Below are 23,448 nucleotides of genomic sequence, written 5' to 3' on the forward strand. Positions count from 1 at the left end.
AGAGATGGGGTTTCACCATGTTGGCCAGGCTGGTCTCGAACTCCTGACCTCAAGTGACCTCAGCCTGCCAAGTGACCTCAGCCTGCCAAAGGATTACAGGTGTGAGCCACCATGCCCGGTCAGTCGGGAATGCGATTTTTAAAATATGCAGAGTTAGGCCAGGCACGGTGGTTCAAGCCTGTAACCCCAGTACTTTGGGAAGCCAAGGTGGGAGGATTACTTGAGGCCTGGAGCTCAAGACCAGTTTAGGCAACATAGTGAGACCCTGTCTCTATAAAAATCGTACAAAATTAGCCAAGTGCAGTGGCACATACCTGTAGTCCCAGCTATTCAGGAAGCTGAGGTGGTAGGATCACTTGAGCCCAGGAGTTAGTGAGCTATGATTGTACCACTGCATTCCAGCCTGGGAAACAAAGCAAGACCCTGTCTCTTAAAACAAAAACAAAAACAGAAACAAAAAACTCAGAGTTGACCCTAAAGTTAGGGCACAAGCCACTTTATTATGGACGTTGACTGGCAAGCCCTAAATTTGGGTTTTTGGCACTCATTACTCTGGTAATCTGTTATGGATTACATAAGAGATGTTGCCAGATTGTAGATTCCATAAGTCTGTCTTGTCATTCACTCTATCCCTAGCACCTACTAGTCACACCTGCTTATGGGAGACACGTATACTCAACAAAAAATATTTATTGCCATGTGTGGTGGTTTATACCTACAATCCCAGTACTTTTGGAGGCCGAGGCAGGAGGATTGCTTGAACCCAGCAGTTCGAGACCAGCCTGGGCAACATGGCAAGACCCCATCTTGACAAAAAATACAAAAATTAGCTGAGCATGATGGTGTACACCTGTAGTCTTAGCTACTCAAAAGTGGGAGAATCTCCTGAACCCCGGAGGTCGAGACTGCAGTGAGCCATGATCATGCCACTGCGCTCCAGCTTGGGTGACAGAGGGAGACCCTGTCTCAAAAAATAAAAAATAAAAAAGTGTTGAATAAATGGATGAATGAGAAAAAAGAACAAATTAATCAATGAACTCTTCAGTGCTGGGCAAAAAGCCTTCATGGTCCAGGCAGATTAATAATATGAATGTGTAAAATGCCTCATATAGTACAAAAGAAGTTAATGGGAATTACCGCAACTAACAGTGCATGCCAGACTCAAGACATTCAAATCCCGGTTTTACAAAACTGCCAACCAAATAAGAGACATTATTGGGGTTCCGGGGGCAGGGGGTTGGTTGGGGAGGTCTGGTCTTTCTGCCTGTATGTCAGTGACCTCTACCCCCGAGACTGCTGCTAGCTCTTGAGGGCTGTCTTAAAGTTTCCACTGTGGCTTCGTGGTCTAAGCATCCAAGCTTCTAATAGGCAGATTCAGTAGCATCTGAGAAATAATAAAAGATGCCATCATCAAAATTTTAAATTCTCTGCAAAAACTAGAATCCTATTAAAGCAATCACAAAACACTGATTCCTAGCTGTTAATTTCATTTTGTCCCCTCAGCAGCCTTTTTTTGGTGAGCTAATCAGAGCACATTTTCCCATAGCAAAAGTGAGGGCTTGAAGCTCAGCAACTCACCTGAGGACACAGGGTAAACTGAGTCAGACCCAGAGTTTAGACCCAGCTCATTTGCCTTTGTAAGTAGAGTTAGGAGTTTAGTGCTTCATCCACTCACACTTAACACATATATGAACACGTTTAGTGGCCTCAAGGCAGCTTTGTGTCTAAAGCTCTTACTGGCAGGTTTCATCAATTTTGTGCAAGTCAGTGGACAATCTCTACAGACCAGTTGCTTCCAAGTTGGTACCAGGCAGGGAATAAACACAGTCACGTGGTTAAGAGTCTGGACTTTGGAGTCTGATATGGTTTGGCTGTGTCCCCACCCAAATCTCATCTTGAATTGTAGCTCCCATAATTCCCACATGTCGTGGAAGGATCCAGGTGGGAGGTGATTGAATTATGGGGCAAGTCTCTTCTGCGCTGTTCTTGTGATAGTGAATGAGTCTCAGTAGATCTGATGGTTTTTAAAATGGGAGTTTCCCTGTCCAAGCTCTCTCTCTTTGCCTACTGCCATTCATGTAAGATATGACTTGCTCCTCCTTGTCTTCTGCCATGATTGTGAGGCCTCCCCAGCCATGTGGAACTGTAAGTCGAGTAAACCTCTTTTTCTTCCCAGTCGTGGGTATCTCTTTATCAGCAGCATGAAAACGGACTAATACAGAGGCAGATGCTCATTCCTCCATACCCTGGCTCTGCCATTACTGGCCATGTGACCTTGAACTTATACTTAAGTCCTCCAAGCCTGTAAGATGAGGAGACCTACTGCACTGGCGTGTTAGGAGGTTGAAATGAAATAAGGTGGCTGGGTGTGGTAGTTCATGCCTACAATCCCAGCACTTTGGGAGTCTGAGGCGGGAGGATTGCTTGAGCCCAAGAGTTTGAGACCAGCTTGGGCAACAGAGTAAGACCTCATCTCTACAAAAAAATTAAAAATTAGCCAGTTTTGGTGATATGCACCTGTAATCCCAGCTGTTCTGGAGACTGAGGTGGGAGCATCGCTTGAACCCAGGAGGTGGAGGTTGCAGTGAGCCAAGGTGGTATTACTGTACCCCAGCCTGGGTGACAGAGCAAGACCCTGCCTCAAAAAAGGAAAAGGAAAAGAAATGAGATAAGGTGCATAGATAAGTCAGCTTCGTGCCTGATAATGTAACAGAAGTTTAGCAATTAGTAGCTGTTGTTTTTGATGTCACAGTACTGATACTATTATTGCAAAAACTTCATGTTTGATGGTCGCCTGATGTCACTCTTTCCTAGTTCAGCAGAAAGAGGAAGCTCAGGCATAGAAGGCATTAATTCACTGACCATCAAACCCCTGCTGCATTTCAGTCAGTGGTTCTTCTAGAAACTACCTTTAAGTCTTTGTATCAGCGTCTATCCCCCCACCTCCTCCCTGGATCCCCAGTGAGGAGACCCATTTGTGTGCAGTCCCTGTCATCCGATCTCCACCTGCGGTGTTGGCAGCCTGGCCTCCATGCAGAGGGCTTTCCGTTGAAAGGGCTTGAACTTAACATTTTAAACGCTGAACACTGAAATCAAATATAACAAGGTTTTGAAGCAAAACTATAAAGTATGTTTTTTTCAGAGAAATTTCTGGATGATGGCTTCAAAGCACCTGGTAGATCCCACAGCATGGTATCTCTTTGAAGTACGGGCAGATTGGCTTTCAAAGCGACCAGCCCAAGGTCCTCATCTTTCCAGATGGAAAGGTTTTGAACGGCTTCCTCCAGGGAATGTTGCTCTTCAGTTTGTCTCCCCTCTGCCCCGGGACAGATGGTTTAGATCACGTGAGCATTATAAGGGCCTAGGTTCATCCAGTATGAGCAAATGCATTTGTTTCCTTTGCGAAGAAGCTGCCAGCCACACCGAATCTAGGCTGCTCTTTTATATATATTTTCTTTGTGGAGAGGGATTTTTTTTTGTTTTATTTTTTAGTTTTTTAAAAATAGAGTTGGGGGTCTCACTTTATTGTCCAGGCTGGTCTCAAATTCCTGGGCTCAAGCAATCCTCCCGCCTCTGCTTCCCAAAGTGCCAAGATTACAGGCATGAGCCACTGCACCTGGCCTGTATATATTTCGCAAATACAATCATGGCATTTAAATTTCCATTAATTTAAAAGAAGAAAAAGAAACCAAATTGAAACAGGAGGAATTATTGAAATTCAAATTTCTTTATCACAGGAAACATTATTTCTTAAAATAGCCATCAGTTTAATACATCATGAAATAAGAGGTTAGAGGTGCCATTTTTTAAAAACTCTGGTTTCCATTTGAGATGCATTTGGGTTGACTTTCTGGTGTGGAAAATGAGGCCACCCGCATTGCCTGCCCTCTCCTGATTTTTGTTAGCTAAGCTAAGGGCTTAGGTTTATAGCATTGCATTCTGGTCCATCTCCCTAATGTGCATAAACGCCTAGTATTTATTCAAACTTTAAGTGGCTACAGCTTACCATTAGACCTTTGATCACAGCTTCTCCATGCCTCTATCTTTATTTTGATTTCCTCTTTCATTGGTCTGGATTTTGTCACCTGGGTGATATTTTCCGAGAAGAGCTCATGAATGCCATCTGTATTCCCTGGGTTTCTGGCGTTTGAGATGGATGGTCTGTTACTTTCCAGTCTGGACCTCTTGGCTGGATACTTTATTCTCGAGTTAGACAGATGCTGCTCCGTTGTCTTCCGGCATCGAGTGCTGCTGTTTGTCATTGGCTTTTGGGAACCAAACATGTTCCAGGGATAAAGATGATTTTTCCAGGCAGCTGGCTATCCAGGGTCCTCCACTCCACCATTCCTTGCCACTCCTCTAGGGAATTCGTTTATTTGTAAGAAGGAGGGACAAGATTTAAACATAAAAGTAAATACATCATTTTTTAAAAATTACAAAATTGGATACATGCTAATACTAAATACTTCTTTTAAGAACAAAGAAGAAAAGGAAAGTTCTGGAAAGGCTCTCAGAGAGGTCATTGTTAATAGTTGGGTGCTGGCCGGGCACGGTGGCTCACACCTGTAATCCAAGCACTTTGGGAGGCCAAGGCAGGTGGGTCACCTGAGGTCAAGAGTCTTGAGGTCAAGAGTTCAAGACCAGCCTGGCCAACATGGTGAAACTCCATCTCTACTAAAAATACAAAAAATTACCCAGGCATGGTGGTGTGTGCCTGTAAGCCCAGCTGCTCGGGAGGCTGAGGCAGGAGAATCGCTTGAACCCAGGAGGCAGAGGTTGTAGTGAGCCGAGATCACGCCACTGTACTCCAGCCTGGGCAACAGAGCAAGACTCCATCTCAAAAAAAAAAAAAGTTAGGTGCCTATTTTTCCAGACTTTTTCTATGCATATATGCATACCTACATGTATAGAAATTAACAATGATTTTAAAAAGTGAGTTTATCTTACATGTACATTTTTCAACATGCTTCTTTTTACTTAAATGTATATCTTGATATCTGCCCAAAGAAGTGCAAAAGTAGAGCTATCTCATTCTTTGTAAGAGCTGCCTGGGGCTCAGTGAACACCTGCTGTATTAGTTATTTAATCCATCTCTCATTGATAACCATGTGGACCATTCTCTATTATAAAAGATGCCTCAACGATCTTTGTGTATTTAGGACTAAAGGATACATTCCCGGATGGGCTAGGTCAGAGGGTATGCATATGATTCATTTCTAGTCAGTCATTTCTGTCATCTCTGCCTCCAAAATAGATCTCGAGGCCTCCTCCCTGTCCCCACCTCTACTGCCACCTTCCTTTTTCACCTGCAACTGCAGCAAAGCTGGTAGCCCTGTTTCCACCCTTGTCCCACCTCCTAAAATCCAGTTGGTATCCAAGAGCCATAGAGATCTTTTAAAAGCAGAAGTCAGGCCAGGCGCAGTGGCTCACGCCTGTAATCCCAACACTCTGGGAGGCTGAGGTGGTTGGATCACTTTAGGTCAGGAGTTCAAGACCAGCCTGGCCAACATGGTGAAACTATGTCTCTACTAAAAATGCAAAAATCAGCCAGGCGTGGTGGCAGACACCTGTAATCCCAGCTACTTGGGAAGCTGAGGCAGGAGAATTGCTTGAACCTGGGAGGTGGAGGTTGCAGTGAGCCGAGATCCTGTCACTGCACTCCAGCCTGGGCAACAAGAGCGAAAATCCATCTCAAAAAAATAAATTAATAAAAAATAAAAGCAGAAATCAGGCAACATCGTATCTCTGCTTAGAACCCTTCAGCAGCTTCTCATAGTGCATAGAACAAAATCCACACTTCCCTGAGGCCCACAAAGCCCTGTCCCCCGTGACCACTGCCTCCCTCTAGGGAGCATATGCCCTCCAGCCGTTCCTGCCTCCTGGCCTTTGCCTCTGCTCTTCCTACCCCCAGACAGCCTTGTGCCCCAGACACTACCGGGTGGTTCTTCAGCACTCAGCCTTCCCTGACCACCATTCATCAGGGCCCCCTCAGCCCAGTCGCCCTGTCGCATCATCCAGACAAGGGCTTCCTTCATAGTCCTGGCCACCTATGAAATGCCTCTGTTTATATTTATGCGTCGCCTGCCTGTCTCCTCCTGCCCCACACTGTATGCTCCTATAAGGCCAGAGGTTTGCCATCTTGCTCTCCACTGCTACCGCCGCTCTTAACACAGCACCTAAGCACATGTGCATGCATGAAGCCTTAATGAATGGTGGTTGCCATATTGTCTTCCCCACTGGCTGGGCCATGACAGATGCAAGAGAGTCTGTCATGCGTGGATAATCTAGAAGGAGCAAGGAGGCGTGGCGGAGTGCAGAAGTCACAGCTATGCCACTTAATCACTGTGAGAAGTTGGACCAGCATAAAGGCTGGTCACAGTTCCTCAAATTTGGGGGTATCCCCACAATGCAATCACTCAAAATGTGGGGTTGCAACATAGTGAAGGTCATGAAGAGGCCAGAGGAAGTCTGCTCAGCTGACCATGGGTTCAAGGGTCCTAATGCCCCATCCCAATCCTTCCTGAAACTGGCCATCTTTGGTGGCTGCACTTGGCCTTAGACATCAGTGGGGACGATGCGGGGCCCTGGGACTGAGATTTCCGGGACAGTGACAGCAGTCTCCCAGCTAGGAATGTAATCCACAGTGACTGGGCAAGAGTAGGGGCTGCAGAGAGAGGGACGTGCCCATTGTTTTCTCACCCAACCTTGCCCCCACCCCAGCAGAACAGAACCTAAGTTGACCTCACTTGAGAATGGGAGTTGGGCCAAGCATAAGAGCCAATAGGCTATCTTGTTTTAACTGAATTCATGTTATCCCAGGGTTTTACTCTACCTATCTGTCTTACAGGGTTTTTCTGAGGATCAAAGGAGAGAAAGGGTTGAAAATGTTTTGTAGAGTACAGAGCATTATTCTACTGTAAAGGATTACTAGTTTTACAGCTGCTGAAATTGCTGTTAAACAGCAGGTCACCTAGGAACTCGTGTTGCCCTGGGGAGGAGCAGTGAATCTGTTGCCCCTCTAACTGCCCACCACTGTCAGACTTTGAAGACATAAGCCATGACCTCAGTCTGGTTTGCATGAAGGTTGCATGAACCATCTCAATACACTCAATTAGGAGACCTGGTGTTATTTTTTTAAACACCAGCAGTGAACCCACACTTGCTTTAATCGTTTCTCAACCTTGACATTTTGGCCGGATCATTTTTTTGTTATGGGGCTGTCCTGGACATTCTGTTATGTTTAGCAGCATCCCTGGTGTCCATGTAATAGATGCCAATAGGACGACTCTCCCCAAGTTCTGATCAAAAATATCTCAAGTCACTACCGGATGTCCCCTGGAGTTGGGTGGGGGGACAAAATTACTCCCAGTTCAGACCTCTGCTTTAAAGCAATTCTGCAAAGTAGGGATTTGTTAATCTATTTTTATGGATGTCAAGATGCAAGTCAAAGGAGGTAAGTAACTTGCTAAGGGTCCTGTCACCGATGTCACCTCCAGGGTACGTGAGGGCACTCTGCGTCTGCCCACAGCCACCACCCAGTCATCAATGGAATCTATTCAGTCATTCAGCAGATATTGGTCGAGCACCTACTATGTGTCAGGCAGTGTTCTAGTTGCCCAGTAAATATCACTGGTATCTGGGTGTGGTGGCTCATACCTGTAGTCCCAGCTACACAGGAGGCTGAGATGGGAGGTTCACTCGAACCCAGGAGGTTGAGGCTGCAGTGAGTTGTGATCACACCACTGCAGTGGGCAACAGAGATAATTAATTAATTTTATTAAATGTGTGTCGCCAATACTTGATATCAAGGGATGGAAGGGGAGAACTCTAAAAAGAGACAGCTGTATTTATTTCCTATTTGCCGCTGTAACAACTTGCTGTAAACTTGGTGGCTTAGTTCTGGAGGTCAGAAATCCAAAATCAGTTTCACTGGTCTAAAATCAAGGCATTGGCAGGACTGCATTCCTTCTGGAGGCTTGAGAGGAAAGCTCTTCCCCTTGCCTTTTTCAGACTGTAGAGGCCACCTACATTCCTTGGCTTGTGGTCACGTCCTCCTGTTTCAAATCCAGCACTATAGCTCGCTCCTCCCTGACCTCTGCTTCCATTCTTACATATTCTCTATTTGACTTTGATCTTCCTGCTTCTCTCTCATAGGACCCCTGTGATTACATTGGACTCACCTGGATAATCCAGGCTTCTCTCCCTATCTGGAGATTCTTCACCTGATCACATCTTCAAAGTCCCTTTGCCCTGTAAGGCAGCATCTCCACAGCTCCCAGGGGCTAGGATATGGACATCTTTGGGGACCATTTATCCAGCCTACCACAGACTACCCTCTGGCCCCCAAAGATTCATCTCCATCCCACATGCAAAATCCATCCATCCCATCCCAAGTTTCCCAAAACTCTGAATCCATTACCTTATCAACTCAAGTCCATAATATCATCTAAATCTCATCAGCTCAAAACTCCAAAATCTCATCATCTAAATTGGTTATGGGTAAGACCCTGGGTATGACCTATCTTGGGGCAAAATTCTTCTCATCTATGGATGAGTGAAACTAGAAAACAAGTTATCTGTTCCCAAATACAATGGTGAATCAGGCATAGGATAACAATTAACAACATTCCTGTATGAGTCTGTTCTCACACTGCTAATAAAGACATACCTGAGACTGGGTAATTTATAAGGGAAAGAGGTTTGATGGACTCACAGTTCCACATGACTGGGGGTGCCTCACAGTCATGGCAGAAGGCAGAGAAGGAGCAAAGTCATAGTTTACATGGTGTCAGGCAAGAGGGCAGGGGAACTCCCCTTTATAAAATCATCAGATCTTGTGAGACTATTCTCTACCATGAGAACAGTATGGGGAAACTGCCCCCATGATTCAGTTATCTCCACCTGGCCCTGCCCTTGACACATGGGGATTATTACATTTCAAGGTGAGATTTGGGTGGGGACACAGTCAAACCATATCAAAATTCCCATTTAAAAGGAGGGCAAATAAAAGAGAAAAAAGAGGAATCACCAAACCCAGGCAATTTTAAAGCCCAATAGGCAAACTCCATTAGCTTTCAAGGCCTGGAAATAATTCTCTGTGGTTCGGGGCTCTGTTCTCTTGGCCCACAGCTCCATCCTTGGAGTCATTCTTCCTTTTTCATGAAGAGCAGCCTGTGTTTGTAGATGAGCCATTTCATCAGCCAATTTCCTGCCTGTAGAATTTTGGGGAGTCTGACAACCTTCTTTCGTTCTGTTCTTTCTTTCTGCCATTCAGTCCAAGCTGGCAGTGTTTCTCCTGGTATGACATTCTCAGAAGTCATGTGGGACTCCCATGTATGTCTCTAGGATTTGCTCCTTTAGACAAGGGACTCCTCTGCAAATCTTTCCTGGAAAATCCCCCCTCTGTCCTGGCTTCTGCTGAGATGTCTAAGGGGATCCATGAGCCACATGTCTAATCTCCTGAAAGAGCCCTTCATACGACTGAATACTTTGCACTTTGCATCCTTCTGAGGTACAAGAAAAAAGGTTGTCCAGCCACACCTTTAGTTTTCTCTCCATAGCATACTTTCCTAACAGTGAATCTCCTAATTTTAGAATCTTCCACAATCTGGATAGGCTAAAAATCATCTAAATCGCCAAGTCCTGGTTCCCTTTTCCTTTATAGTTCTTCCCTCAGTCTGTCTCTTTCCTCTCACATTTTACTTTAAGCAGCAGGAGAAAAACAGACTGAATCTTCAGCACTTTGCTTGGAAATCTCCTGAGTTAAATATCCAAGTTCATCTCTTACATGTTCTGCTTTCCACAACACTGTAGGACACAATTCAGCTAAGATTCTACTGCTACATAACAGGATTCCCTGGGCTCCAGCTTTCAGTTACACGTTCATTTCCTGAGTCCTCACCGAGTGGTGTCTGTAACATCTATATTTCTGTCATAGGTCTGTGTAGGATGATTTCTCTAAGACGGTAAAAGTGTTCTATACGGTGTTCCTCACTTCCTCCTGAGCCCTCAGGAGTTCACAGGTTCCAGGGATTAGGACATAAACATCTTTGGGGAGCCCTTGTTCAGCCTACTGTGATAACTATTATGTTTATTGGTCAATTATCAAACCTTTATTGATTGCTTCTTATTTTTTTAGAACTACATTGGATAGATACTATACAGGCTACAAGGGGTAGTATAGCTAGGCTGACCAAACATACTGGTTTGCCCAGAGTCTCACTATGTTGCCCAGGCTGGTCTTGAACTCCTGGTCTCGAGCAGTCCTTTTGCCTTGGCCTCCCAAAGTGATGGGATTACAAACATGAGCCACTGTCCCAGCTCCGTTTATACTTTTTTTGTCCCAGTGTAAATATAGTAGTGCTCGCTTTCTCTCTGAAATATCTTGGTTTGGGTGATTCATGTCCTGGTCACTCTAAGTATAGATCTTAATGCTTAGCCGTAAGGAATCTACAATTTCATGTAGACAAAAGAAACATGAAAAAAATCGTCAAGCAGTTGTAGTTAAGTGCTAAATAGTATGACATTTAGATGCTGCTCAACACCCTACAATATGCAGGACAGCCCCCAACAACTACCGGCCAGACATTTTACCATCTGGGATTTGAGGGTCATTTGGAGGCCTTTGGGAGTTCATAGTCAAAGCGTGGTCCCTGGACCAGCAGTATCAGGATCACCTTATTAGAAATGCATTTCCTCAGGCCCCATCCCAGACCCGCTGAATCAGTGGGTGGGACTCTACAATCTGTTTGAACAAGCCCCAGATTTTAACAAGCCATATTGTCTGTTTCTCTCTCCCTCTCCTTCACATGTCACTCCCCCCCACCCCACCTTCCCCCAGCATCTCCAGGATACAAACACCACAGTTAATATTAACAACACTGCTCTGTCCGGGGAGTTGCTCATTTTCCCCTGCCCTTGGTTTTCTCATCTTCAAAGCAGCGACAACACAAGGGTTGAGATAATATTGTTAAATGTTAGTTTGGGGAGAATAATTCTTTGGTTCAAATGATCTATTTTCAAATAAGTTTTTCTCATATTTATCTCTCGTCTCTCTTCTGGGCTTTTTGCAGGAGCTGAGAAAAAGTCTGGAACTTAGTGTAAATCTACAAAGGAAACAAAAGGATTGTTCCAGCGATGAGTATGACTCTATCGAGGAAGACATACTCTCTGAGCCTGAGCCAGAGGACCCGGCGCTGGTGGGCCATCCCGGAGATGACCGCCCTCCTTCCAGTAGGGTTTCAACACAAAAAGATGTTCCCGGTGAACAGGAGACAGAAGGACGCTCTGCCCCGGGCCCAGACACCCTCGTGGTGCTGGAATTTAACCCAGCTTCCAAAAGTGAGCTCTGTCTTGTGTATCATTTCTTTGCCATTGGTGTCTCTACATCTAATAGCAGGACTTAAACTTCCAGTGGTCCTTTGAATTCCACTTTGGTTAGAGTGTCTCACAGGCCAGGGGGGTATATCAGTCAGGTCTCTGTTGATTGCAAGATACAGAGCTTCCCAAAGGCTTCCTCAGGGCCCTGAAATTCCAGATGGTAAATTCCTGGCAGATAGTTGGAGGTGTCTGTTCTGTACATTGTAAGATGTTTTGCAGCATCTACATACCAGTTGGCTAATACACAGTAGCTTAAGCTAAGAGACTATTTATTGACTTGAGTAACTGAAAGGTTCTGAGATGTAGCAAGACTCATTTTCTCCCCTCTCCCTCTTCCTCTTCCTTTCCCTCTGCATCTCCATCTCTCTCCCATATCCTCTCTTCCCACTCCCTTTTCCCTTCTGGCCTCTTCCCTCTCTCTTCTCCCATCTCTGTCTCCCTCTTGCTCTCCTTCTCCTTCTCTGCTTTCCTGTGTCTTGCTTCCATTCTTAGTAGACTATCCAACATACAAAGGCAGAATTGCCTTTAAATAAGACACTGACTTTGTAACCTCTCAGAAAGTGAATTTTTCTTTCCCCAAAGGCCCCAGCAAAAGTCCCAGACCTAGTTCTCCAACCCATACGGGGTCACATGCTGTCTGGGATTGGATCACCGTGGCTCTGATTGGCCAGGTCCAGCCAATAGGACTAAGGGGTGTGGTTATCACCACCCAGCCACATGATAGTGCAGTAAAGCTCTTATCTCCAAAAGAAACTCAAGGTGAACCTGAAGGAGGGAGGATGCTGGCACACACAGGGTCACATGCTGTCTGGGATTGGATCACCGTGGCTCTGATTGGCCAGGTCCAACCAATAGGACTAAGGGGTGTGGTTATCACCACCCAGTCACACGATAGTACAGTAAAGCCCTCATTTCCAAAAGAAACTCAAGGTGAACCTGAAGGAGGGAGGATGCTGACACGCAGAAACAGCAGCGTCCAACGGAGGAGGTTTGTCAAGAAAGATCTTGGAAAGTAGAAAAAGCAAAACGATTGGTAAGGGGCAGGGAGGAGAGAGGAGGACTTGGGAAGTGAAGAGAGGCCTACTTGCAACCGTCTCCATCCTCTGTTCCTAAGCTTTGACTCGGACTGGTCTGGCCTCTGCCTGCACCTCTGTCTCCTATTCATGTGCACTCTCAAAGCTGGGTGTGCCAAGAGAAGACAATCTTTTCTGAACCATGGTAAACCTAGGGAAAGAGAAATGAGGGAATGTTTGGAATCAGACTCTATGTCAGTTTGTGAGGGTTGCCATGACTAAGTACCACAGACTGGTGGCTTAAACAATAGGAATTTACTGTCTCATAGTTCTCGAGACTGGAAGCCTGAGATCAAGAGTCAGTTTCTTCTGAGACCTTTCTTTGTGGCTTGTAGACAGCCATCTTCTCCCTGTGTCTTTCCGTGATCTTCCCTCTGCGTGTGTCTGTGTCCTAATCTCCTCTTCTTGGGAGAAGTTATATTGGATTAGAGCCCACCCATTTGACCTTGTTTTTACTTAATTACCTCTTTAAAGACTTTGTGCCCAAATACAGTCAGGGGTACTGGCAGCTAGGATTTCAATGTATGAGTTTGGAGGGGGCCGGGCACAGTGGCTCATGTCTGTAATCCCAACAGTTTTGGCAGCCAAGGTGGGAGGATCAGTTGAGTTCCAGATCAGCCTGGGAAACATGGCAAGACCCCATCTCTACAAAAAAAAATTTTTTTTAAATTACCCAGACGTAGTAGTGCATACCTTTAGTCCTAGCCACTTGAGAGGCTGAGGCAGGAGGATCACTTAAATCTAAGAGGTTGAGGCTGCAATGAGCCATGATTGTGCCACTGCACTCCAGCCTGGATGACAGAGTGAGACCCTCTGAAAAAAAAAAAAAAGAGAGTTTGAAGGGGACACAGTTCAGCTCTGGAAAATCCACACCCAATAATGGACATCTCCAGAGAAGACATTTGTCCATCAGACATGCTGTCACCATGTTTGTTCTCACCCCAGACCCTGCTTGGGCTGTTCCCTCTGCCCAGATGCCCGCAGTCCCTTTCCTTTCCACTCAGAACCCTGAAACCTGGCTCTCTGTTTTTCCCTCCAGACTGTACTCAGAAGTTGCTTCTTGCACAAAGCCTTCTTCACACTCCCACCACATCCACTTAGGCCAGCTCTCCCCTGTGCTCCCCTAACGTCATCATGGCGCTGGGTTCACTGGCCCCAGTTGTCTTTCTCTCCACCCACCACACCTCCCCATCCACCAGCCTGTAGGCACAGGCCGGCTCTTACCCTCCGCTTCCCCAGCATGCAGCACACGCCTGGCACATTGCAGCCCCTCAGGGAACCTTTGCCAAAGGAACAAAGGTGTTAGGCGCACCTGCGGGAGCAGCAAGTGGTCAGGGCAGTGTTAATAATGGTCCCATGTGGGACCCACTGGGCCTGCAGATGGCATGGCTGCAGGGGAGACGGGGAGGGAGGGGACGGAGCTCTAAAGAGGTGACTGAGTCTCCACCCTGGAAAAGCAGGGGACCTGACAGTCATTCCTGGGTGTGAAGGGCCAGGCCACAGAACAGTTGATGCCAGGTACAGTTCGAGTGATGCTGGGGCATAAAGTGAAAAGAAAGAATTTGAATTTCTTGACATTGTGCATGTTTTGTTTTGTTGGTTTTTTCTGAGATAAGGTCTTGCCCTGTCACCCAGGCAGTGGCATGATCATAACTCACTGTAGCCTCAAATTCCTGGGAGTGATCCTCCTGCCACAACCTCCAGAGCAACTGGGACTACAAGCACGTGCCAACACACCTGACTTTTTTTTTTGGTAGGGGGTGGGGATGGAGTCTTGCTCTGTCCCCCAGGCTAGAGTCCAGTGGCACAATCTCAGCTCACTGCAACCTCCACCTTCTGGGTTCAAGCAATTCTCATGCCTCAGCCTCCCAAGTAGCTGGGATTACAGGCGCCCGCCACCATGCCCAACTAATTTTTGTATTTTTAGTAGAGATGGGGTTTCACCATGTTGACCAGACTGGGCTCAAACTCCTGACTTCAGGTGGTCCACCTGTCTTGGCCTCCTAAAGTTCTGGGATTACAGGTATGAGCCACTGTGCCCAGCCTATTTTTTTTCATTTTTTCTTTTTTTTTTTTTTTTTAGAGACAGGGTCTCACTATGTTACTTAGGCTGGTCTTTAACTCCTAGACTCAAGCGATTCCCCCACCATGGCCTCCCGAAGCACCAGGATTACAGGTGTGAGCCACTGCCTGGCCGCCTAGCCAAGAAACATTAAAATTTGAAAACCTGTGCATGTCCTAAAATCTTTTATGTACTTACCAAAATGTAGTGCTGGGCACACCATGGCTCTCAACAAACTTGTTTCATTGCCTGCATTATTCACATCTCTAATCCCAAACTACACAGAGTAGTTCCATAGACATTTGTTGAATGAGTAAGTGAATGAATAATGAACAAATGCCTGAACAGAATGCCCAACTTGTTTGTGCTTGGTGTCTTACATGAAACATTTGTTTTCCTACAGGTCATAAAAGGGAAAGGAATTTGTCTGCAAAGCGGAAGGACAATGCTGAGGTTTTCATTCCCACCAAACCTGAGCCAAACCTAACTCCCCAAGCCCCTGCTGTGTTCCCAGACCAGGAGAGGATATGCTCCAGTAAGAGTTCTGGGGGCCCCTGAGCAGGGGAGCAGGGCTGGGGCTGGGTCACTCTCTGGGGTGCCGTGATGGGAGGCTACACTTCATTACCCTCCTTGCAGAGGGCTGAGCTGCCCTTTAGCAAATGTATTAGGGGTCTGCAGAGCAACAGAATGGAAAGGATATGGAGGGAGAGTGAGAGAGCTTAGGATAAGGAACTGGCTCATGCAGCTGTGGAGGAGCGAGTCCTCTAGTTCAGGGGCCACCGTGCAGGAGGAGCCTATGTTGGAGGTGAAATCCAAGGCAGTTGACTGGAGAAGTCGCCCTCACTTGGGGGAGGGCTGGTCTTTTTGTTTGATTCAAGCCGTCACCTGATTGGCCGAGACCCACTCACATGGTGGAGGGCAATCTGCCTTACTCTCCTGATGAATATGTTAATGTCATCCAAAAATACTCTTTCAGAAACACTCAGAATAATCTTTGACCAGTTATCTGGGTTCCCTGTGGCCCGGTCAAGTCAACGCATAAAAGTAACCATGAGAGCGACTTTCTGATTCCACCACCAAGATGTGGTTATCATTGAAAATTTCTTTTATTTATTTATTTATTTTACTCTTAAATGAACTTGCTTACTTCAGATGAGTAATCATATGTACATGTACAAATGATACAGAATTCTGAAGGTACAAAAGAGTTGATGGTGGAAAGACCAGCTTTGTCTATGTTCTAATGACATGAGAGGTTACATTTATTCACTACTTAGGATGAGCCAGCCACTATTATAAGCTTTTACTTCTATCATCTCATATAACCCTTATAACTAGCCTTTAAGGTAGGTTCTGCAATTGTCCCCATTTCACAGACAAGGAACTGAGGCACACAGCAGGCAAGTGGCAGCTGAGGCTTTGTAGCAGGGGCTGCCATGTTGGTTTACATTTCAACAAGATTCCTCTGGCTGCCACGTGGAGCCTGGCCTGTAGGGAGCTGGGGAGGATGCGAGGTGATTGAGGAAGAGACCAGGTGGTTCAAGATGTAGAGGGTGGGGGCTCAGTCTCAATGTTACCAGGGGATGGATCCAGACAGTCATTGGGCTTGCTAGGGAGCCAGTTGTAGGTATGAGATTAGTTGTGACTTTCTATCCTAAACAACCTAGGGTAAGAACCTGGGTGTTGGGGAGCTTGCAGTGATGGGGGGCCATGGCTTGTCATGGGGCTGAGTGCTATGGTTTGAATATTTGCCCCCTCCAAGACTCATGTTGAAATTTAATCCCTAATGTGGCAGTATTGAGAGGTGGGCCCTTCAAGAGGTGAAGAGGTCATGAAGCTTGTCCAGTGGATTAATGCATTCATGGGTTAATGGATTAAAGGGTTATCATGGGAGTGGGATTGGTGGCTTTATAGGAAGAGGAAGAGAGACCTGAGCTAGCACACTCATCCCCTCACCATGCACTGCCTCGGGACTCTGCAGAGTCCCCACCAGCAAGAAGGCCCTCATCAGAGGCAGCACCCTTGACCTTGGACTTCTCAGCTTCTATAAGAAAGAAATTCCTTTCCTTCTGGTATTACCTAGTTTCAGTTATTCTGTTATAAACAACAGAAAACAGACTAAGACACTGGGGTAGGATCTGAGTCTGTGTCACTAGCAAAGGAGACTGAGGCAACCCAGGTCCCGGAGCTGGGATCTGTGCGTGCACAAGCCATGCAGTGCCAAGACCCCTGTCCTAGGTCTCTGATCGCATCCTGCTTCAGCCTGTAGCAACCAGGAAGAACTGTGGCCACCTGGAGCCAGCATCCCAGCGGGGCCTTCAAAGTCCCACAAGCAGTGGCTCAAACAATGGAAATGTATCATCTCACAGTTCTCGAGGCTGGAAGTCTAAATTCAAGGTGTTGGAGGAGCCAGACTCCAATGGGGCAGAGCTAGCCCCAGACTGGTTGCTGGGGACCTTTTGGTGGGACCCAGAGCCTGGAAAGAGGCCTGCCTGGGGCCCGAGGAAGGTAGGAGTGGGAGGCAACCCTGTTGGCATGTCAAGGTTCCTGCAGCCGATAGCGTCACAGAGGTATCACATTGTTCAATAGATAACAGAGAAATGATCTGTAGGGGTCAAGAGCCAAATAGAACATGTAAGATGTCAGAAAAGTCTGACAAATTTTGGTTCTGTCAGCTTTGGTGAGATGGGAGCTGGGAAGGGGATAGAGAGGAGAAGGAGGCATGGGGCGAGATGAAGGCCCGAGTCCACTCTTGGGGCTCCCTCAGCAGGTGGGGAGTGGGGGTGGCAGTCCCAGGTGCTATTGTTCCTTCTGCATCTCCTGGATTGGCCTCACCGACTGCTGTTCAGGTTGACAAGTCTCCAGTCTATCCCGCTGGTACTGTCTTCACTATCTGAACCAATCTAAATGGGTTTTCAGAAGTTCCTCCAAAACAAGTTGGTAAAAAAGTATGCCACTACACGAACCCCCCTAGAACCCCTAGTAGGGCAGGGGTGGCTCAGTGGTGGTCGTGTACCTTTCCCAGCATCCTACTAAGCTAACTGGGACTTCCCTCTTTTGTATATGTGCCAAGATTGCTTTTTTTTCCATATTCAAGTAACAAAATTAAGAGTCAATACTTACAAAGCACTGAACTAGCTCCCAAGCTGTGTGTAGGACCACATATGTAATCTTGCATTTAATTATCCACACAGCCCCATGCAATAGATACTGCTATTATCAATATTATTGTACAGAGGAGATGGAGGCACAGAGAGGTTAAGGAATCTGTCCAAGGTCACACAGCCTGTAAGTGATGAAGCCAGTATTTGAGAACCTGGACTACAGAATCTCTGCTCTTAACTACTCCACTATAAGCCCCTCATGTGCCAACTGAACTATTATTTGCTTAATTACCCACATTAGTTACCACTTAATTAATACCCACATCAGCCTAGTCCTAAGCAGTAACATGCCTGAAAATCGGAGGTTTGAGTCACTTGTTATACTTTTTTCTCATGCTCATCAATATAAATGTATTACTATTAGTATTTTAAAAGTTGAATCGGGTATCAACTAAAATCATCTGGCATAGTGCGTTAGTTTGCTAGGGCAGCCATAACGAAGTACCACAATCAGAGTGGCTCAAGCAATGGAGACGTATCATCTCACAGTTCTCAAGGCTCCAAGCCTAAATTCAAGGTGTTGGCAAGGGCCATTTTCTGAAGGCACTGGAGAGTGGTCCATTCCAGGCCTCTCTCCTAACTTCTGACAGTTCCTTGGCTTGTGGCAACATAACTCCAATCTGTACATGGTATTCTCCATGTGTGTCTCTGTCTCTGTGTCCAAATTTGCCATTTTTATAAAGACAGAGAAAAGCCCAACCTAATGGCTTCATCTTAACTTGATCATCTGCAAACGCCCTATTTCCAAATAAGGTCACAGTCACAGGTACTAAGGGTTAGGGCCTCAATGACCTTTTTAGGGGACACAGTTCAACCCATAATATGTATGCTTTCATGTCCAGCACTTTGAGAAACAGAGCTTAATTAATTTATGATCTGCCTTTCTCCAAAAAGTTCTGACATGGACTAACAAATTTTATATACAGTAGGTAGTGCAAGACTTTGAAAAGTCTTTGAGGAGGTCGGGCGCAGTGGCTCATGCCTCTAATCCCCTCACTTTGGGAGGCCAAGGTGGATGGATCGCTTGACCCCAGGAGTTCGAGACCAGCCTGGGCAGCATGGCAAAACCCCATCTCTACTAAAAACACACAAAAAATAACCTGGGCATGGTGGCACGCACCTGTAATCCCAGCTACTCGGGAGGCTGATGCAGGAGAATCTTTTGAACCCGAGGGGCAGAGGTTGTAGTGAGCTGAGATTGCACCACTGTACTCCAGCCTGGGCAACAGAGTGAGACTCTGTCTAAAAACTAAATTAAATAAATAAATAAATAAATAAATAAATAGAGGAAATGAAATTGGAGAGAAAACAAGAGTAGAAAAATAAGATGAAACCAGGGGGGTGAACAAATGAATGCCTAAAGTAGTCACAGTTGTAACGCTGAGCTTCCTGGCCACCGTGGCAAAGAAGCATGCGTTCATATAAAAAACGCATGTCACTGGGTCCATTTAATAAAGATCACATTACCAGCTGTCCATGGTATTTATTTCCTAGGGCAGTTTGTTCCATCATTACTCTTAAAGAGGATACTATTTTAGGTAGTGGAATTCTTATTTTGAAAGGTTTGGAGCTCAGCCTTTCCTTCTTCAATATACTTGGCTCTAACAGAAGTCAAATTTGAAGAAAGAGTTCTGTGGCTAAGAGGAAAGCTGAAAAGCCTGGCATTGTCACTACTCTCACACTGAAATGGGATTGTGGTAGAGCCACATCTCACCTAGATATTAGGCTGTAAAGGCTGTAAAGTGCCGGAGACCAGAGTTACCCTTAGAAATCCCTGAAATTGATGAGTAAGTGCAGCATGTAGGGGTTTATATAGATGACCTCATACAGATATATCAGCTCTCAGTAAGCCCAAGACAGTCAGTCTCTCCTCCAGTGTGGGAAAAATCACAGCTTCTTGGCTGAGCCCCAGAAGAAGCAGTTGGCCTTGTTTAGCGTCGGGGTTGTAGGGGAAATGTGTGTTTTTAGACACTGGCATCATGCGCAGGGCACTGGGATGTTCACACCACCAGAGGGACAAGGAACCTGAAACTTCCTAAACGTGCGGCAGAATCACAAACCAAGTCACTCTCCTTCAGACAACATCTGGAGGGTGGGCTGCTTATATGCCTTACTCTATATCTGGGGCCAGGGAGAGATGTCTTTTTTGGTACACACAGAATTTGACTTTTTGTATCTTCTAAGGGAATTGAACCTTTTATCATTATGTGTTGTCTCTCTAGTAATGCTTTTTGCCTTAAAGTCTACTTTGTCTGATATAAAGCTATTTCCAGCTTTCTTTTGGTTAGTATTTATATGGTGTACTGTTTTTTATCCTTTTAACTTTCAAACTTTCTGTATCTTTATATTAAGGTTTGTCTTATAAGCAGCATGTAATTGGTTTTTAGTTTTATCTTCTAACAATCTATGTGTTTTAATGGGGGCATTTAGTCCATTTATGTTTAATGTAATTGCTGGTATATGTGAGTTTACATCTACTATCTTATTGTTTGCTTTTTATTTGTTCTTCCTGTTTTATGTTTCTCTTTCTCTCCTTTCTTGCCTTCCTTTGAACTGATTGCTTTGTATTATTTCTCTTTTTTCCTCTCTATTAGCTTGTTAGTTATACATTCTTTTTTTATTATTATTCTAGTCATTACCAAAGATTACAACATGCATTCTTGACTTACTAGGGTTTACTTTAAATTAGCAAGTTTACCACTTCTCATTTAGTGGAAGTATCTTACAAACTCTAACTCCATTTTCTCCTTTCCCAACTTAAATACTATTGTCATGCATTTTAACTCTCTCTAGCTTTTAAACACCACTAGACATTATTTCTAGTGATTATTACTACTGATTCTTATTACTAGACGTTATTACTATTTTATATAATCAGTAGTAATTTGGATTCACCCACATTGTTAACCTTTCTGTGCCCTCCACTCCTGGCTACTTCCAGGTCACCCTCACTCCCAGACTGTAGCCTCTGAGCTTGTTGCAAGCTCTGCTCAACTTCCCAGCCTTGTGGCAGCTCTCATCAGAATCAGTAGCACCGCAAGAGGAAAGGCCTCCAAGATGCTGGGTCTACGTCTCTGAGTTTCTTTCTCCAGTGTACTATTATCCCTATAATTCTTCACAGCCCTGTTCACTCTCCATGCCTTCAAACAGATCTCTTTTCTTCAAATAGATTTTTTAAATATTTAAAAATATTTTCTAGGTTTCCTAGTTGTGTTCCAGAGAGAGGTTGGTCCGAATTAGATAGTCTGCTGTTCCAGGAGTGTAACCTTTTGCTTGTACCCCATAAAGAGTTATTTCTCCCCTTGCCCCTTTTTCTTAGACTAAGCCCATAAAATTGAATTTGTGTCAATTAAATGTGCATGTGATGCAACTCCAAGAGAGCTTCATTTCTTTCTATCACTGCAACTGTCCCTAGTTCTAATGAAAGGGCCTCATGTCCTGTGTGACTCCAGCCTCAATCCATAAGCCTTCCAAAAAAGCTAATATAATCTCCTTCCAGAAACCTGTTGTCTTCTTGAGGATGAAAGAACATTAGTCTTTAATGCAGAAAGTTTACCGTCCAAGTTGTCAGAGTGCTCTAGGAAAGTGATATATCTAAACCACTTTTCCCAGACAAGCTGCCAACCACAGAAATAAAGCAGCATCCCTCAGTGTGAGTGAATTAGAGGAACTCGACAGCCCTGTACTTCACGTTCCTGTCAGGAAAACCCGCAACAGCAAGACCATTCTGCCAAAGTCCAGAGACTCCTAATGTATTAGCCAGCGCTCATTAACAGCAAGTGGCAGAAACCCTAATCAGCCTAAGCAACAAAGGAGAATGTCTTGCTCATAGACCTAAAAATTCCAGAAGGGTAGATTTGGCCTCAGGGATGGTGGGATCCTGGTGCTCAGATGGTCTCTTGGGAAGCTGTTCCATCACTTAGCTTTACACTTCCCTAGTCCAGAGGTTCTCAAACTTGGATATGCATCAGAATTACTTTTGCAAAGCCAATTAAAACATAGATTATTGGCCAAGCATGGTGGCTCATACCTGTAATCCTAGCACTTTGGGAGGCTGAGGCAGGAGGTTCATTTGAGCCCAGGAGTTCAAGACCAGCCTGGGCAGTGTAGTGAGACCTTGTCTCTATTTTGTTCTTAAATAAAATAATAATTTAAATAATCAGATTGGCCGGACATGGTGACTCTCACCTGTAATCCCAGCACTTTGGGAGGCTGAGGAGGGTGAATCACCTGAGGTCAGGAGTTCAAGACCAGCCTGACCAATATGGTGAAACCCCATCTCTACTAAAAATACAAAAGTTAGCCGGGCATAGTGGTGGGCACCTGTGGTCCTAGCTACTCAGGAGGCTGAGATAGGAGAATTGCTTGAACCCAGGAGGCAGAGGTTGCAGTCACCCGAGATCGCGCCACTGTGCTCCAGCCTGGGCAACAGAGCAAGACTCCATCTCAATAAATAAATAAAATAAACTAAATCAGATTATTGGGCCCCAATCCTAGAATTTCTGCTTCAGTGTCTCTGAGGTAGAGGTAAGTGTTTTAATTCCTAGCAAGTTCCCAGGTGATCCTGACAGTACTGGTTTAGAGAACACACTTTGAGACCCACATCTCTAGTTACTACCAGGCAGCCATTTCATCTGTGGCCCAGAGATGGCCCCCAGTAGCTCCAGGCTTCCTTTACTATCTGCTTTGCAATCCCCAGGTGAAAGAAACAGTTCTTTTCCTAGTTCGAGAACCAGCTCTCTCCTGAACCAGCCTCCCTCCTCCATGGTCAGGGAGAGGCAGTCTGGCATGGTCCAGGTTTAGCCAGAAGTGGGGTCAGATCTGCACAGATCCACTCCAGCCAGGGCCAGGAGTGGGGTCATATCCACCTAAAAGGCTGAGAAAGGTGAGGAAAGAATGGTTCCCTGGAGGAAACCATAGGTGCTGTGAAGATCATGGTGCCAGATAGACAAAAGCCACTGCTATCCATTTCATAGCTGGCCAGGCATGGTAGATCATGTCTGTAATGCCAGCATTATGGGAGGCCGAGGCAGGCGGATCACTTGAGGTCAGGAGTTTGAGACCAGCCTGGCCAACATGTCAGAACCCCGTCTGTACTAAAAGTATGAAAATTAGCTGGGTGCGGTGGCATGTGCCTGTTGTCCCGGCTACTCAGGAGGCTGAGGTTGAAGAATCACTTGAACCTGGGAAGTGGAAGTTGCAGTGAGCTGAGATCACGCCACTGGACTCCAGCCTGGATGAGAGAGTGAGACTCCATCTCAAAAAATAAATCAACCACATAGGACATTTTGCCACAGATTCTACAGAGGCAGTGTAGAGCAACAGACTGTAACATCCAAGAGTAGAAGTCATTTAGTCTGGGGGCCTTGATTGCTGTCCTTGAAAATCACCTGCACTCCTGGGCTCAAGGAGAGACAATGGCAGAATGAAGACAGTTAGGGCTGCAGACAGCACCTGCCATCAAGACAAGTCCCAAAAGAAGCTTTAGAGATGAGAAGAACACAGGCCTTGACAAGCCAAGTCTGTCGGCTAACTATTACTGCCTGACAACCCACCCCAAAATGTAGTGGCTTAAAACAGCAACCGTTTTATGATTGCTCATGAGTCTGTGGGTGGACTGGGCTGTTCTGTAGTGAGCTAGCAGGTGGCTAGGCCAGATGGTCTAGGACAGCCTTACTCACATGTCTGGCAGTTTTGTTTGTCCTGAGGACCTTGGCTAGGACAGCCCATCTTGGTCCCATAGAGTCTTATTCTCTAGCACTGGTGATTT

General features: G+C 45.6%; 1 protein-coding gene across 12 annotated transcripts in view; it reads left to right on the forward strand.

Moving 5' to 3' along the window:
* Positions 1 to 23,448, forward strand: part of KATNIP (katanin interacting protein) — a 234,135-nt gene that overhangs the window by 120,062 nt on the left and 90,625 nt on the right. For all 12 annotated transcript variants that reach the window (XR_012092933.1, XM_007988570.3, XM_007988596.3 and 9 more), the window contains 2 exons: positions 11,073 to 11,340; positions 14,918 to 15,049. Coding sequence is in view for 11 of the 12 variants with exons in the window: in XM_007988570.3 (XP_007986761.3) it covers positions 11,073 to 11,340; positions 14,918 to 15,049 (400 nt within the window). In the remaining variant the exon portion in view is untranslated. The remainder of the gene's footprint in view (positions 1 to 11,072; positions 11,341 to 14,917; positions 15,050 to 23,448) is intronic.

The sequence above is a fragment of the Chlorocebus sabaeus genome, chromosome 5, assembly GCF_047675955.1.
Source record: "Chlorocebus sabaeus isolate Y175 chromosome 5, mChlSab1.0.hap1, whole genome shotgun sequence".
In the NCBI taxonomy this organism is placed as follows: domain Eukaryota; kingdom Metazoa; phylum Chordata; class Mammalia; order Primates; family Cercopithecidae; genus Chlorocebus; species Chlorocebus sabaeus.